This window comes from Rhododendron vialii, chromosome 2a (genome assembly GCF_030253575.1).
Source record: "Rhododendron vialii isolate Sample 1 chromosome 2a, ASM3025357v1".
Lineage (NCBI taxonomy): Eukaryota > Viridiplantae > Streptophyta > Magnoliopsida > Ericales > Ericaceae > Rhododendron > Rhododendron vialii.
The window spans coordinates 26,212,370-26,230,487 of NC_080558.1; the positions used below are offsets into that span (position 1 = coordinate 26,212,370).

General features: G+C 38.3%; 1 protein-coding gene across 1 annotated transcript; it reads right to left on the reverse strand.

Annotated features, from left to right (window-relative positions):
• Positions 1-6,664: 6,664 nt before the first annotated feature.
• LOC131316718 (kinesin-like protein KIN-7O) lies at positions 6,665-14,933 on the reverse strand. Its single transcript, XM_058346150.1, has 13 exons — positions 14,621-14,933; positions 14,353-14,442; positions 12,772-12,890; positions 12,043-12,156; positions 11,873-11,954; positions 11,395-11,462; positions 11,244-11,318; positions 10,941-11,086; positions 10,758-10,860; positions 8,178-8,258; positions 7,960-8,016; positions 7,758-7,862; positions 6,665-7,652 (listed from the first exon to the last, which is right to left on the reverse strand). The coding sequence occupies exons 1-13, from the start codon at positions 14,898-14,900 to the stop codon at positions 7,509-7,511; spliced, it is 1,464 nt and encodes a 487-aa protein (XP_058202133.1). The 5' UTR covers positions 14,901-14,933; the 3' UTR covers positions 6,665-7,508.
• Positions 14,934-18,118: the final 3,185 nt, after the last annotated feature.

An 18,118-nucleotide genomic window follows, 5' to 3' on the forward strand; every position in this document is an offset into this window, starting at 1 on the left:
TTTGTTAAAATACCCATATATAGTTATATATACACATGCCTAAAAGACATATGGTATTATTCTAGTATATATAGTACCCCGCCCTTTTATCCATTGGTCAATAACTACTAGAAAAATTATTACCCATTGGATAATAGAGTTAGTCTTACCAACAAGTACTAGGGTATATGAAATAAATCATTTCTTAGATTGCCCATGTGATGATATACTTATATAGAGGAATTTTCAAGTGAGGGATCCCTCATTTTGTTAAAATGAGGGATTTTCATTTCCCGATCAAATTTTGAAAATCTGAACCGTTCAATGTGTGCAGAACGTAATTTTAAGGGTCCTCGTGAGAAATCAGCAAAAAAAATGACCGGGAAGGGCTTCATCCGAGCAGTTTTCATTGAACGGTTCAAAAAAAACTGCTCGGATGACGCCATTCCCGGTCATTTTTTTTGCTGATTTCTCGCGAGGACCCTTAAAATTACGTTCTGCACACATTGAACGGTTCGGATTTTCAAAATTTGATCGGGAAATGAAAGTCCCTCATTTTGTTAAAATGAGGGATCCCTCACTTGAAAATTCCTCTATATATATATATATATATACATACATATATCGGGGCGGTTCCGGGGACACCTAAAAAAACACCTAAAAAAACACCCCATAGCTCCCGATCAAATTTTGATGATCCGAGCCGCTCAATGTGATCAGAACGTGATTTTAAGGGTACCTCACAAAAATCAGCAAAAAAAATGACCGGGAAGGGCTTGATCCGAACAGTTTCAAACAGTTTTTTATTGAACGGTTTAAATAAAAACTGCTCAAATCAAGTCTTTCCGTGTCATATTTTTTTCTAATTTCTTGCTGGCACCCTTAAAATCACATTCTGCACACATTGAACGGTTCGGATCATAAAAATTTGATCGGGAACTATGAGATTGAGATTTGGGGTGTTTTTTTAGGTGTTTTTTGGGGTGTCCCTTGAACCATCCCGTACATATATATATATATATATATATATATATATATATATATATAGACACACACACACACACACACATAGACTTTCTAGGAAAGTCTTAACTATTTCTTACATTGTGCTGTCACTTTCAAGGAGAAGACTTCTCTCTCTAGAAACCTTGTGTTTGTTCTTTGTTCTTGGTGTTCTTGAGTTTCTTCAAGAAACTCAACCCAAGGCCGCCACCAAACCACCACCCAACCACCCTCTCGATCCAAAAAGTTTAGTTTAGTCAAGATAGTGTTTCGAGAGAAAAAGAAAGTTCTCTTTTCTCTTTCGAAGCTACCGTAAGCTTACCATAAGAAGTCACTTCGTTCGATAGCAACAATCACCTTCCGTAAGCCAACGTATTTTCTTTTCCGTAGCCATACCATCTACCAAGAAGAACGGTGGAATATTTCTACTCACCTTCTCTAGTAAAAATTTTAGTTATATTTTCTTTTTGCGTTTAAAAATGCATGTTAAGTTAAAGTACTAAAAACATAGCTAGCAAACTTGTTTTACTAAAATTTTGAAATGAAATATGATCATGTTGAATATCTCGACTTTTATTCCGGAAAATATGTTGTTTTGAACTTTCCAAAAATGAAGAAAGAATTGATTTTTGAAATGTAAGAAATAATAGTTTGATTGGTAGCATGGTCACTAGATTTCACTTGAAAGAGGTTATTATCATGTATACATGTTTTTAGTTCTTAATTTACTTGTCTTAATGTTGAGTTATGTGCATATCTTGTTGAATTTATAGACTAGTTGATGGATTAAGCATGAAAAATACCATAGAGTTGGATGATCTTGTTGTTTTAATTATTCTAGTTTAGTTTCAAGATTACGATTAATGATGCATGTTTACGAGACACCGTATATAGTGTTCTTATGTAAAAAGTCCGATTGCTGAGTCTTTGCATGAAAACGAGACACAAAAATCGAGAAAGTTAGAAACATAACACGTAGGGTATTGATAATGAAAAGACATGTTTTAAAAAAGGAAATGTTTTTGAAAGTACAATGTGGCCGGATTTAGTAGCCCATTGTGTGTGTGCGCAATGGGAGCCCGGGATGGCGGAACCATTATGAGGATACTCGAGAGCCCGAAACGGCGGAATCGAGGTTGGGTGTGTGACTTGGTTATCTGCAGAGAGGAGCCAATGCAAATTGTGTGCCAATGGGAACTCGGGACGACGGAACCATTGTGAGGATACTCGGGAGCCCGGAACGGCGGAACCGAGGTTGGATGTGTGGCTTGGTTATCCGTGGAGAGGAGCCAATGCAAATTGTGTGCCAATAGGAGCCTGGGACGGGGGAACCATTGTGAGGATACTCGGGAGCCCAAGACAGCGGAACCGAGGTTGGGTGTGTAAAAACGATTTTGAAAATGTTGGTTTGGAAAATGAAAAGCTAAATCGTTAGAAAAAAAAAGGTGACACGATCTACGAAAATGTTGCGTAGGAGAAACTCTGATTACACGGACATTTGCGCCACTTGAATAGTGAATGTGCATGTGTTATTGTTAATCTCTGAATTGGAAGTTGTTGAATGCACATGTGTTATTGACAGGTTATCGCGGATTATTTACCTGCTATAGTATGTTGCTACTAAGTCCTATTATTAGAAATTATGGGTTAGCGGGTATGGGATTATTCTTCTGAGCTTTTGTAGCTCACAATGTTACTGTTGTAACCCTGACATATTATACTGGGGGCGATACTGGTATAATGTGTCAGACTTTGTAGATGAGCAGGGTGAGCTCTACACCTTGGAGGCTTTCAGAGCCGAGGAGCTGGCTAGGATGGCAGAGCAGTAAATAAGAACCCTAGTTTCCCTCCCTTTGTTGAATAAATGTACTATTGTGAGAATTATGCTGTAATAATGAGCCGAACTTTATTTAGGTTTTCAATAAAAATGTTTATTTAAATATCTCTCTCTCTCTCTCTCTCTCTCTCGATTTCATTTCATCTTCTCCTCTCTATAGCTTCCAAAATTAGGGCCTACTTGGGCGGGGGAGGTGCAGCTGCCGCGCCTCCTCCTCCCCCACCTCTCCCTCCCTCCCTCCCTCCCTCCCTCTCTCTCTCTCTCTCTCTCTCTCTCTCTCTCTCTCTCTCTGATCACTCTCCTCTCCTTTCCATCTTCCTGTTTCTGATCTTCTCTCTCATTTATTCAAAAACGATCGGTGGAGTATCGAGGTGGTTGGAAGCAGCGGTGCGGGTGGTCAAAGCCAATGTTATGGATCTCGACGGATGGGCCTTCTCCAAGTCGTTTATGGGGGCCAAACCGACAGTTTCTCGATCATTTTTGGGGATTCCGAACAGCGACGGGGTCAACCTCGGTAACGTTTCTCTCGGTCCCTTTTCTCTATCTCCCTCTCCTCTCTTTGTTCTTGACCCCCACCTCTACTTCTCTGTGAAATTTCACTCTTAACCGTCCCTTTTTGCTGTCCTTGGATCTCGATCTTGCTTTTCTCTCCCCGTTTTTTCCCGTATGGCTTTCTGTTGGGTTAACCGGAGTTTGCTTAGCGGCATGGTGGTCTTGCGGTGGTGGGAGGCAGGTTCTGGCGGGGTCTCTCGCCGTGTGTCGTTGTTGGGCGCCACGATTTTTGCCTAACGGCTTAGGTGAGCATCCGCGGCTGTCAAGTTGTTTTGGCTGTCGGTTTCATTAATCTTTAGGGTTTGGCCGGTGGTGGTCCTTGGTTGTTTGAAGATTGCGGACTGGCGATGTGGCTAGGTTGGTGATTGCCTAAATCTTGTGACTACGGCGGTCGAATAGTGATGTTTGAAATTTTGCAGTGGAGTATATTAGGTTTAGGGTTTTCTTTGGGGTGGGCCTTGCCTACCTTGGTGGGCCTGGTTCTAGTTTTGTTAGCTATGTATTGTTTGATCTGGGCTTTTAGGTCTCTCAGGTGTTTGTGCGCTGTTATTATTTATCCGGGCATTTTAGGCCCTTAGATGTTAAGGGTTTTGCCCTTCGGCTGTATTTTCCAACCTTTGTTTGGATTTCATTCCCTTTCCACTAATAAAATGTTACTTTTGCCGATAAAAAAAAAAACATAAAAATGTTTATTTAACATTTCCAAAATTAGGGGCGTTACATGCAGAGACTCGAGTGGGTCTCGTAACGCAACGGGTGGTAATACGGTGATCTAAGTGGTTAGGGTTCACTGTAACGCAAGGGGTGGAGATATATTAACTCTAGGAATGTCTATACTGTAACGCAAGGGGTGGGAATACAGTCGAAGGAAACATGGGATAGAGCGTCATGTCGTAGAGGTCGAAGTTACTTGTGGTCTCATGGACTATATGATTTATTTGAGATTGTGTCACACATTAGATTGAAACGTAATGAATGTCGACAAACTCGATGTGCATCAAACAACGTATCTACTTGACATCTTGGAGATTGCTTGACTTCATAGGATGTGCCATCTATGTTATCATTAAACGAGTAGTAAGTTGGTTGCCTTTCTTTCCATTGCACTTGTCTCAGATTTGCATATAGAATTGGTAAAAGATTTTTCTACTGTGCTAGTATAACTCAACCTATCTTCATTTTTAGGTTTAAACGTTGGACAATAGCTTGCATGATATGTGTGCTTGGATTGAAGGACCATGTTTTAGAAGCTAACTCAGAGAGTAACTTAGTCATCTTTGTAATGACTTTCTTTTGACAAAGATGTATTTGTAACTTATCTTGCTTACTCTCTTTTGTCTGAAATGTTTGTAATCACTAAACTTAATCGTACTTGTACTTAAGCATTTTCGGGCCGGAGTGCCAATGAGGTAATTTCTTTAAACTTTGGAGTTGGATTGTGAGATGAACAATTGGGAACTTGGAACTCTCTTGTGGGTATTACCTATGTAATGCGGAGATTTTATTTCTAGAAAGGATTATCTTATTATGTTAAAAATCAAGGGCGTGACAGTTTTAGCAATCGATGGAGGACCATCGGGTGGCACATTTAGGTGTTTTTTCAGTTGATCTTACCAACTCCATTTGAGGATTGGCGAGTTCGTGATTATTTCGGGCCGTATGCACCAACTTAGTTGGGAATACTACCATAACAAAAATGAATTTTTCGATCTACCTATTAGCTTGTTGTGCTCGATCCCCAGAGAGCCCTCTATGCACGTCCACTGCAAGAAACCAGGATGGTGTGGGATCTCTGTAAGTTATAGAGGTTTCTATGTGAGACTCTAACTCTATTGTTCGATAGACGAATGACGTTACGAATTACAGGCAGTGGCAGACTACTTCAACAAATTTTCTTGATAGTATTGCTATGGTGGGATGGAGTCTTTCGAGGGGAAAAGGAGTGTTCCGAACTTTAAGGGGCTCCTATCGTAGCTAAGTCAATTGCCTTGAAGATGGAACAAGCATGGGAAGAACTAAAGCTAGCATCATCAGTTTCAGTCTCAGACCCTTCTAGTAGAGCTGCAGCCCCCTCTGTGTAAACCCAAATGGAAGGCCCCCGCCCAGCGAGCCATAAAATTGAACTGTGATGTGTAGTGGAAAAAGCTCGGCTATGATTTTTCAGCCACACAGGTGAAAGTTCTAAATGGAAAAACGATTAAGGTGGTTCACTCTTCAGCTTTTGTTTGCAAAGCAGCTGGCTCCTAGAGAAGCTTGTCTAATGGCCAAGGCTCTGTGTTTGAGATCAGTGGAGATAGAAAGCAACAAGAAGACAGCAAGCTTCCAATCTCATTGAGTGTCTCAACATTGCTACACCTGGGAGTGTGCACGTATTATTCAGGATATTATATCTCGTTTCTGAACTTTATTTAGTTCGTGCATGGATCCCTAGAGAGAGCAAACTAAGCTGCCCATTGGGTAGCATTTTTTTCTTCAGGAACACTACCTCAGAACTGTGTTTCTTTGATCCCAGCCAAGCTATGTGTAATCCTTGTATCTGATGTTTCTCCCTCTTCTTAATGCAAATATGTTTGCCGATCAAAAAAATTTGCATATTGTAATATCTAGCCAAGTTAATAAAATCTTTTTCTCATGAAAAAAAGTCTTACGATGCATACTACGTATCTTACAATAAGTGATGTTTAGAGGAAAAATTGTGCAAACCTGTAACATAACTAATGTCTGAATAACTCATATGCCATGAATTTGATGCAATATGTACCCTAAGATATGGGTCACATAGAGGTAAACCAATAACAATGTCTAAACCTATCTTATGTTTGAAGCAAATATTTTTGCCCAATCCATGATGCAATATGCCAATTTTTTATTACTAGAATGCGTCATATGCTTAAAGAACAAATTTTTATCATTTAAGTTTGTACTCAATATGAGTAATAGATTTTATGTCATACTGGCTATAAAGCACCGACACCTCTCAAGGTTGAAGTGTCGCAGTGTTCGGAGTCTCCGAACACGGGGACACGTATCCAACATGCCACGTGGCGTGTCCAATAATTTACTTTAAATTTATGAGGGGGACACGGTTGGGACACAGATAGGGACATGGCGGGGGTCAAATTGTATTTTTTACAAATTTTTGGGGGTCAAACTGTTGTTACTTAAATATATAAATAAATAAGTACACAAATAAATATACACGTGACATGTCCCCCGCCGATTCTGTGTCCCCATTTTTTAAGAATTTCCATGTCCCTGTGTCCGTGTCCGTGTCCGTGTCCGTGCATCATAGCATACCGGTATAACAATTTTTGTTACTTATATTTACACTTGCTTACATACCTTATGGTACTTGATATGTATCCGATACATAAAATAAAAAACAATACAGAATACCTATCCTGTTATGACAACCTTAGCTATAAATTGACAAACTCAAGTTACAAGAATGCCAAAGTAAGAGTACTCAACAAGTTTTGCTTTCACTTTAAGTCACTGAAAGAGGAGCAAATAACAAGTCTTTTTACAAACGTGAAAGCATTTCTGTACCTAATTAGTGTTGAGATTGAATTCAGCTATCTTCTTCCAGGATTTCACAGTGTCATGTCTTCAGTGTCTGTTTTGTACAAAGCAAGGCTGCTTATCTGGAAGCTGATGCTGATGCTTTCATCAAGGATGTTGGCTTTCTCTTGAGCTTTCTTTTTCTCCTCATCGGATAAATCCCCATAAAGGATACGACGTGTATTAATCAGCAAAACCCATTTTCGAATCATACAGATAAGGACATAAATCAGCATTCTTTGTTCCATAGACGTTGGACATATGGTAAATATCAAGTTAAACTAAGGAAAATAAAAGTCCCACTGTAGCAAACTCTGGTTGTTTCTTTTCTCTTAATATTGAACTGTTAATGCATTCTTACAAATAGCATTACCAACAAAAGTGGTTCGAGACTCGGAATATTAAGAGATCTTAACCCAATGAACTAGTGTTTATAATTTTGTAGATACTAGCAACATTAAGCTTCAGCCTTCAAGTTATTGCGAACAACATTTGTTTTAAGCTTTGTCAGATAATCAATTCAGTCGCGGTAAAAATAAGCATTTCCACAGTACATAGTAATTGATGAGAGAGTTACTTATCTATTAAGGCAACGATAGGATAAGCATTTGCACGAGACCCCACAGCTTCCTCCACCAGCTTGGCATCTACACATTCTTGTCTTGCACAATGAGTTCCGACTGCAAGTGCAAGAAAATCCAGAAGCAGCTGTTCTTTCAACCTGTATAAGCCCAGACATAAGGCATCTCATACTGTCTTTAACAAAGTAAAACTGTTAAGGTTTAAAAGCGCATGAAACAACCTATACTACCCAAATGAAACAAACCTGAGCATCAAGACCACGTTGTGCAAGATGTTCAAAAGCAATTCTGCTTTCTTGAAGCTTCCCTTTTAGCTCTGCATTGCTTACTTCAAGCAAAGAGATCTTGTGCTTTTGGAAAACAAAGAAACAAATTTACATAACACTAAAACTGCTCCCTCTAATTCTAGGTAATGAGCACAGAAATAGAATCGGGTTAGTGCTATACCTGAAGCTCCTCAATTTCTTTCTTCTGACACTTTAGCAAAGTAGCATCTGTCAAGATCTAGCAAAAAGGTTTTCACTGAATTATGGTTCCAAGTAAATAAAAAAATTAACAGTAAGAGAAAAAAACTAGTACACTAAATTAAGTATAGGCATAATATAAGGCTTGGTAAAATCCTTCCGCAGCTTACCAAAAAAGCACAATTCTATTCGAAAACAAACCTCATTCACACAAGCACAATTTGTCACACATAACGCTCTACTGGCAAACTGGAGACTACTTTTAGTCTCATCAGCATGAATCTGCATCAAATAAGCAATTATTAAGAAAAAGAATTTGCAAAAGTAACCTTGTATGCAACAAGTATGATCTAAAGCAACCAAAAGAAACAGTAAGAAAAATAAACATCAACAAACAGAGAGAAGCTAATTTTGGGCCCAATCCTAATATATTCATTTTGGCTTCAAAGCAAACTCTCTCCGTTTTAGGCATATACTAAATTGCCTAAACTTTGAACGGAAAAAACAAAACAAACAAAACCTCGACATAGTAATGAAGAAACAACACGAAGGTACAAAGCCTCCATTGTAAAAATGGTTCTATACCAAATCCTAGTTACATAGCCTCATTTGAATCCGACATTTGACCAGTATGTAAACCCATATTAAGAGTTTCTGGTGATGACATAGATGCGCATTGTGAGGATGAGTCCCATGAACAAAACTTAGGCATGGTGATAAATAAGTCCATCTTCCTTCAACGAAATGCTTAAGCTCGGTGATGATAGCATTGTGTACCATAGTGGTAAGTATTGCAACGATGTATAATTTTCTTGAGGAGATAGGCCATGGGATGATGTTGATTGTTGAGGCATGTTGACAAGAAGTGAGGAACATAATAGCGCTGAATTTACTATTAGTCATGTGAATAATGCAGTCGTATCCCAACATGAACAAAAAGAGATTGGAGTTGGCACTATGCAAAAGTAGCTAAAGAAAATACTAGCGTTACAGCATGCCAGCATGGATTGAAAGTTTTGGACAAAATTCATTTACACTCAAATTCTCAAATCCCCAAGCTGCTCCCTGCATGGCCTCAACACCTAAAGTCTAAAGACAAGGCAATTGGGCCAAGTGGGACCTGCAACATTAAAGTATCTAATACTAAATGTACACAACAACACAGAGACCTAGAATATTTGATTAGCATGTCAGGAGATGGGCCATGTGGGACCACAGGCCACAACAACAAACTTAAGACGCGACGTTGAACATACATAATGTACTAGGACCCAACATTTGATTTGATGTTCGGTATTAAATAACTAAATTAATAGCTTGGAAGAATAGACGTAAAAATCAATTTCCCACGAAGGAGGTGACAAATTGAGAATCAATAAAAATCGGGAAATAATAACATGTTCCAAATATAAAAATAAAAAAAGAAACCTTGAAAAAATGAAGGATGGTAATTAATTGTGAATAATGATTCCATGCTCTTTCAATCCTTATTTGTTAACATGATCGTCTATACAATAAATGCTTTAAAGTTCTTTGATGATTAAATTTATATGATAACCCATATTAAATTTAAAGTTCACTGCTTTTATTACATCTTGAAGAACACTATTCTATTTCCAAAGAAGAAGAATACGAAAAGCATAACATATAAGGTGATTAGCAACATTATTTCAGGAGCTGCTTATCGAAATAAAATCCTAAAGATAGACCATTTTCAAGAAATCATTTTAAATTGTGTTTTTGACTTGTCACATATGAAAAGAACTAAATCACAAGGAAATGAAAGTGAGGTAAAAATATCGTGTTCTGAACTTCATACACAAGTGGTCAATTTTAATCAAATGTTAGTCTGTTTTTATGTTTTGTACGTAACAATCAATGTAAATTGCCAATAGAAGTCATCAAGAATACATAACTGACATAGGTACGAATGAGTTTTCTATGCATGTTGCTCATGCAAAACATGATTGATGCTAGTTAGTATGATACAAATGTCAAGGAGTGATTTTTTTTCTTTAAAGAGCATCACTCTCATGGATTGATGAGGAACCCTTCAAAATAAGCACGTAAGCTATCCTATGGCCATCACCAATGCAGCTACTAACTGTTCGAGTGTTGCATGCAAGATCAAGCCTATGATTATTTTGCTCTAATGGCCCAAAAAGGAAGTCCATGACATCAAACAGTTCGTGTTTATCTACCCCTTCCAAAGTATGTACTTGTATGATTCCTTGGCCTCTTGTTTTTATCTCAGTCTTCTATTTTAAACACCCAAATCAGCCAATGGCCAAATTAATTGAGAAAATGGTATTCTCCAAGTGGAGGGGCAAGGGCTTTAGGCAATGTTTTTAATAGGATCTTTATTTTCATTGAGAACTGACATATTAAATATGACAACATCAATTAGCAAACCTAATGCGTAATAAACTTCCACACTGGTTTCAAGGAGAAAATTTCTGAAGATAAACTTCCAGATACAAACTTATTTCCAAAAACCAACCGGACATTAGTCTTGGAATATTGTTACACTGGAGATTCAAGCTTCAGTGAATATTAATGGAGCCTTGGAATCTAGCTCATAGAACTTAATCTTTTCCCTATAAATGTTCTGCATACAAGAAAGATGAAAACTAGAGGACAAATTACACGTAACGAACCCAGAACTAGAAGTTGACAACCCAAATAAACACCATCACTCAGAGTGTTTTTACACTGTATTCCTTCCTAGGTTGGAGGAAGGATTCAGTAAAAAAATGGGACCCTAGTTTATGGAAGTGTTACCTGAGCAAGTGTGATATTACATATGATGGCAGTATTTGCATTTCCCCCCAGTGCAGGTTGCAAAATACGAGTAAGTTTGCTGTCCCGATAACGAACATGGCCCCTGCATCAGATATTGACCATTGGATAAGCAAATGCATAAATATTCTGAAATTCGTAATTTAGTACCACTAAATATCTTACCCTTTACTCCCAGCACCTTCACTCAGTTTCTTGATTACTGTACCAAGTGTCATCAGACTTTTGTTAATGTGTGACCCCTCTTTCAGACGAACACCTTCCGCACCAGTCTTTGCAGCACGCTCTGAACCAGCAAGGTCGACCAAGTTCTAGAAGCAGACCTCATAATCAAAACGAAAAAAATAAGAGAGCAGAAAGGTGTATATCACCCCGACGAACAATGATAAATGCAAAACATGTACCAAGAGGCAACAGATGAAATTAAAAAAAAGCCAAGGAAAGAGTAGAAAGTCTCAATGGTCATACCAAAACAGATACACGGACTGCATCACAAGAACTGCCAACATCTTTATCTTCACATCTATTCCTACTCTCAATTATCTATCAACTAGAATATAAGGCAGGCGAAATTGCACATGTGCAAAACCAAAGAGCTTCAAGTAAAAGTAACTCATACCATGTGGAAAATTGTATGTGACCTGCTGCTGGAGAGATTCATATTTGTCTCTCCAATATGCCGATGTGCTCTACATCATATCCAAAAGAGAAGGGAATAAACATCGTCTCCAACAATGGGGATCCTTTATTATAGATGCATGACTTAAGACAACTTAAGATATCAAATTTAGAGCAGCAGACAAGGTTTTGTTTTCTCTGGGATCTTTACAAGTCGAACGTCCCTCCAACTTGACAAAAGATGCTAGAAAGTAAAAAACTAAAACAGTATAGAACTTCAAATAAGCTAAGACAAGGGATCACCAACACGTATCTGTAGTTGACACGTAGTTCACTGGAGACAAGGTTAAAAGTGTGTCAAGGTGCACATTGTGTACGAAAGTGCACTTGTTGGGGGGAAGACACAAAGGATAGAGAGTACCCATGAAGAATATGTTCTAGGAAGAAATTTGGAGGATATCAAATGTTAAAAAGCTCACATTCTCCAAACTCCATAAATTCAAGGACTTTTTCAGGAGAAGCTACAGTTTCTTCTCTTAACCCAGCCACAAATATTCCACGCTTCATACATGAAAGAAATCAGAATAAACGATCAGTAAGTACCAGACAGGATATCAACATAAGTTAGCCAGGGCCATAACTACAGTACCTCAAGGTTTTCGTGAATCTGCAGTTTCCTGTGCTCAGGAGCTAACAAATCAATTATTTCCTCATTATAAATTTCCATGTAGGACATTCTTAGAAGAAATTCCCGATCTGTATCCTAAAATACATGCAAACTGAGATTATTCACAGCAACCACCGTAAATGTGTAGCATAAGCTAATTCAAAACCACCACTAGAGGCCCACATAGCTATATGACGGTGATCAGGGGAAAACACCAAGTCAAGTCAATCACATTACTTGGAAAAACAAATACAAGAAAAGTGGTATGTCATACCTGAGGCAGTGTATTTAATTACACTATGCCTAACAGGCAAACGACTGGCATTAGGATGAAGTGTCATTAGGGAAGTTACCAGACACCTTGCGTAGCTAAAACTGACATTTAGACACCATCCTAGGGAATGCCCAACAAAAAATGGACTGCTTGTGCACATGCTAGAGTACCAAAAATTTAGAACTCATGCCCACAATGGTTTGGACAGTCCAACTGAAGACTTCCAATATGTGTTGCTCTTCCAGCAATTATAAATCTTGATGCTCGTTTGAAAGCTTATTCCCAAGTACCAAACAACTCCCAATCATATGTAAAACAGTGACTAACACCTAATGCCCCTACCACAGAAGACATGAACAGCAATGAAATGATCATACAAATGAAAAAAGATAGTTCATCAATACTAAAAGCTTAGACTGTTACAGTTGATGAGCTACCTCTTGTATAAGCCCAAACAAATCATGTACAGCACGAGGTATGACTCCAGGTTCAGCAGTAGATCCCCGCATTGTATGTGTTTTTCCACTGTTTGTCTGTCCATAGGCGAAAACAGTGCCTAAAAGGAGGTAAATGTTGAGTGAGAGAGAGAGAGAGAGTTGAACAGTTCTTAATTAAGGTGTTTTTACACCTTAATTCGATGTAAGGTGTAAATCCTAGGGCACGTTTTACATTAATATGACTCTTTTACATTCAAAAAAAATGTTCTCACAGCTTTTTAACTTCTTGTATCTTAAAGGTATATGTAAACAGTCCTATGAAACAGTCAAGAAGGTGCCATGAGAATCCACAGAAACTGCGTTATTTGAAGAAACTAGTAACAGAAAAGATGAAACATGCACAGAAGTACCATAAAAAAAAAATAAGTGCAACACTGTGTGTCATACTGCCATGCGCAAATGTAAAACCAGAAAAAAGTTGACTGACTCATGTCCTATTGCCTCAATTGTGTGACATATGAATAAAGAAGACTGGAAGTGTGTGAGTTCTCAGGCGGGACAGGGACTAAGCCCTCAAACAATGTTTGTAAGCGCATCAAGGGTCAAGACACTTTGGACAACTTACGAAAACATAGAGCTACATTTCTTGATAATACAGTTTTGCAATGTCTAGTTGAATATGTTTTTTTCTCCTTGATTACTCTATGCCAAAGGAAAAAACTGATGACAAGATTTAAGCATCATCCACTATGGTGCTCCCTTTAGAACTCAATATCAATTGAAAGGACAAAGCTGTGATAGGTCAATAGCCAACGCAGAACTAACAGCTGCACCTTATGGGCATGAAATTAATTAGATAAGACTTCTAAAATAAGTAACCAGAGAACAATATATAGCTGAAACTGGCAAAGGCTTGTGGAGTTCATTTGAGCTTCAAAGTTATATAATGATGCTACCCAGATTCTTTCTTCAGGACATTCTTCAAAGCTAAATAAATGTTCTTCATCACTTAGAAGGTAGGCCTGGTTTCCAAGTCCTCTTCTTTCCTAGTTATGTTATCTACAATGAAAACCTTGATAGGTACAACTCTTTCTGTGACACAAAGAATTTTTTGCTGTACTTCCACACCTTAACACTTTGTCTGTCTTCTGAATTTGTCAAGGCAAATTTAATTGAAGTGACAATGAAACGAAATGGAAATTTCCTGCTTCTTGCTTCTGTTTGGTTGGTGGGTCAGTCTAAAGTATTCACTGTTCAGAACAAAATGAATTAAGAATCCCGTAGAACTCCGTTTATTCATTTGTTTAGTATATTGCAAAATACACAGACACAAGTACTGTTGTTTCCTTTTTCCTTTCCCTCGACCTAAAATGGTACTCTGTGAATAGCAATATAAACATACTAAAGTTAGAGAACAATGCAGAAACAAGAATTTCTAAACTCGTTAAAACATACACACGGGGTTACAATTTTCCACGAACACGACAATGATGCTAGTTGATCTGTCCTTCGATGTTCACATTCTAGTACTTAGAGATATAGGCTGGAAATTCTTCAGTAATAAAAAATAGTTCACCGTACCATTGTATCCACAAACAGCGTCAGCGACAATATTCTTGGTACGAGCTTCGTAAACCTCTTGCGTCTTGCAGCTTTCCCCAAAAATCCGATCTAAAAAGCAGGAGGGAAAAAAAAAAAAAAAAAGAAAGGCGAGCACATCAAACCCTAGAATAACAACTTCAGAAGAGAGATGAAATCCAGTATACACTTATACACAAACACGTGTATTTACCTATGTATATACAGATAGAAAGATAGATTGAGAGAGAGAGACAGAGAGAGAGAGTACCAAATTCGAACTTGGAGGAGTGATTAAGGTTGGAGATGGACTTGCCGGAGATTCGCCAAGGGCTGGTCTTGTCGTCCTCCGGAGAGAGAGGCCTCGTCCTCACGGTAACGTGTATTCTCTCCATCGTGAGAGAGAGAGAGAGTTCGAAAGAATTTTTGAGTGTATTTTGTTTTGATGAGTTGCAACCTTTTCCCGCAGGGCTACAATTGGAGCGAGCAACGGTTAAATTACAAGACAGTGGTGTTGGCCGGAAAGAATCAACATTACGATGGTTCGACATTTTAAAAACCCCAATGCATGAGGTGAACAAAAATAATCTCAGATACATGGTAACCACTGATTGATCGGACAATCTAATTGCCACTTTAAAGTAAAAAGATGACGGAAAAACAACAACGTTTTATGCCACGTGTACCCAACAAAACTCAAAGCAAGATCCTAAATTTAGTTATGCAAAATCCCTTGTACGGTTTTGCTCCCTTATCTGATTGTGCTCTATGTTGTATTCTGCATAGAGTTCTCTTCAATTATTACTCACAAATAGATGCAACATAATTTTCTCTATCAAAAAACTAGATATTTCTCAATCATTTATTTCGTTCATCCCCTTCCTGTTTACCATCCAATTAACACCAATATTGACATCTCATTCTTCGGAGATATTTGATTTTGTGGCACATAGTTCAACATTTTGACGTCTAGCGATTGCAAAAAGAATATCATGATTAATTCCCTCATTGCTGAGGAAATAGAGGAGAGGATGGCAGCAAGAATTGTTGCGTTAGAGTAATGGGCTCTCTCGAAAAGTTTAGTGGGAAAAAGACAGTGGAAGCAGGGGAAAGGTGAAGAAGGTTTCGGAGTGTGACTGCTGGCGAGGCAGATGATCGTCAGTGGAGGTGTTATAATACTCCGTATCATAGTTATCGATACCGTTCCGTACCAGCCGGTACATACCGTTTTGACGAAGAACCGGTACCCTAACCCCCCAATTCCGTTCCGGACCCAATACCGGTCTTTACCGGTTGGTACCGGTCGTTTCGGGAAATACCGGCCAAGACAAGGTTACCGAAAATTTCGGCCGAAATTTTGCAGAGCGTTTTTTTTTTTTTTTTTACCACCACGTTATCCTTTTCTGGTAAAAAAAAAAATGTTATCATAATTTTTTTTGGGTTATCTTAACCCAAAAAAATAAAAAAACGTTTTTCAGAATTTTAGCAAAACGTGAGCTTAACTATAGTACATGCGTGAGGCTCAAATCCCAAATTTGCACCCCCCCCCTGCGTGCGAATAACCCGTGACGCACACCCGGTTGATTGGTTTTCGAATCAATTTTTCCAAATTGCCTTCGGCCACAGCCCATTTTTCCTAGTGCGAGAGAACTCTCCTTGGGTCCTCATTTACAAGTCTACTAGTATGCAAAGTCATTTAAAATGGAAAAAAGTTTTGTAACTAGGCAATGTGGGACAAGATGCAAACACATAAGTATTTTATGATGAATTGCATGGTATATATGGAGAATTTTTTTGAATTATAATTATATATAATTATTATTTATATTGTAGTTGTGGTAAATCCGAAATGGTACCTGGTATCTGATCGGTACTGGTACGTATTGTACCAGTAGGAAAATTGGTACCATGACCAGTACGGTATTCAGAACATTGCTCCGTATTGTTCAGTCGAAGGAGGAAACTGAAAGAGTGGTAGCTCATAGAGATTATACTTACACTTATACATATTGATCTTACACAAAATAAATATATGACTTCCACCTATAGCACAGTAGCAATTTTAATTTTCATATTTCTCGATGTGATTTTACTTCCACCAAACACATAAACAACTTGCACTAAATGTGTAAATAAATTAACTTACACAAAAATAAAATTACTTGAACCACATACATAGACACTGTGGAAGTTTTTTTACGTTCTACTTGCAAGTGATTTACGTTTGAAAGTGTCAATCATTTTATATAGTGTTTTACTACATATACTCTTATTTTAGCATACCAATATTACAAAAGATATTGCGTTTGTTAGCTGCATAGGTGCTACGACACATGTCATATGTGCAACAACTCTAAAGCAACAAAACACCATTCGTATCGAGACAAATTTTGCGAAAAAAAGTCAGTCTATTGAATTTTTTTTTTTGGTACCTATGCTTTAGATTGTGACAAGTATTTGAGATAACCTCGCCTGCATATGCAGTGTCCTAATCAGTAAGGATCATCCATTAGGTTTCCACACACTCTCTCTCTCTCTCTCTCTCTCTCTCTCTCTCTCTCTCTCTCTCTCGTGTGTATATAGCAATGATCTTTTCATCTACTTCCGTTGTTGAGATCCAGATATATATTCTTCGTCCACTTTGCTCTTTGCAATTGCACTTTTGATATGAATCGATGGAAAGGTATCATAAAGGAATCAATCGACGCTTTTGATAACTCTACTACCTTTGGCTTATTATGAGGATTTGAAATGCTCTTCATGTTTTCGCTCGTCCTTTACACTGCCACATGCTAATTTTTGGCCTCACATGGTTAATCGAGTATATTACATGGTAAGATGTCTGTCAGCATCTTCTTCTTTTATCACTAGGTGCGGCCACGTGCAAAGCACGAATGTCATGTGCCGTTGTAGAGGACATGTTTGCGTGAGGGGAGTAATGGAATTTTCTTTTTTTTTTTGTGAATTGTGAAGGTGGAAATGTAGGAATGATAGTAGAGGAGTTTTGTAGATATATTACACTATTTAGGTAAGGTAGCATAGAGTTTTATGCAGGTAGTATGTTGCTTGAATTATCTACAGATGAACAAGACATTTCTTTTGCGTTAAAGTCTGTGTTGTTTGGGATAGGATCACAATAAAAGTTGTAGAGACCCGTATTATTTTTTTTAGGCTATATATATATATTTTTTGTTAATGTATAGCCCGTCAAGATAGACAGTGCGGATATTCGGTGTGACGTGTTCGTGAGAGGATATAAGGGTAATTGTGTGAAGGGTGCACGTGTGAGTGTGGTGCGAGAAGCGGGGGATTGCTCCCCACTTCTACAATTTCCCCAGGAGACTACTTTCTCCCATTTCTCTTTTCTCACTCTCTCGGCACTCTCTCTCCTCCTCTCCTCCGAAAAACTTCCTCCTCTCTTCTCTCTTCGATTTCATCTACCTAGGGGGTGATTCCGGACAAGGCCCGAGAATTAAAGTTGCTATACGGCGCATGGGCTTTCCGAATATCCAAGAAAAATCATGATCGGACCGGTGGGAGCTTGGTTGACTTGGTCAAAGGTTCGGGTTTTGCTCAAAACCCATGAGGTAGGAATCTCTTACTCTTGTTATGCGTTTATACGGTGTTTATGTACTTAGATCGTGCTTTGTTTCGTTGTTTGAGGTTGTTTGTTCCATTTCCGAAATTCTGCAGAAACAGGGTCTTTGTTTTTGGGGTTTTACGCCTTCTTAAACTCATGATTGAATTTTGGTTCCTTCGTATGAAATAG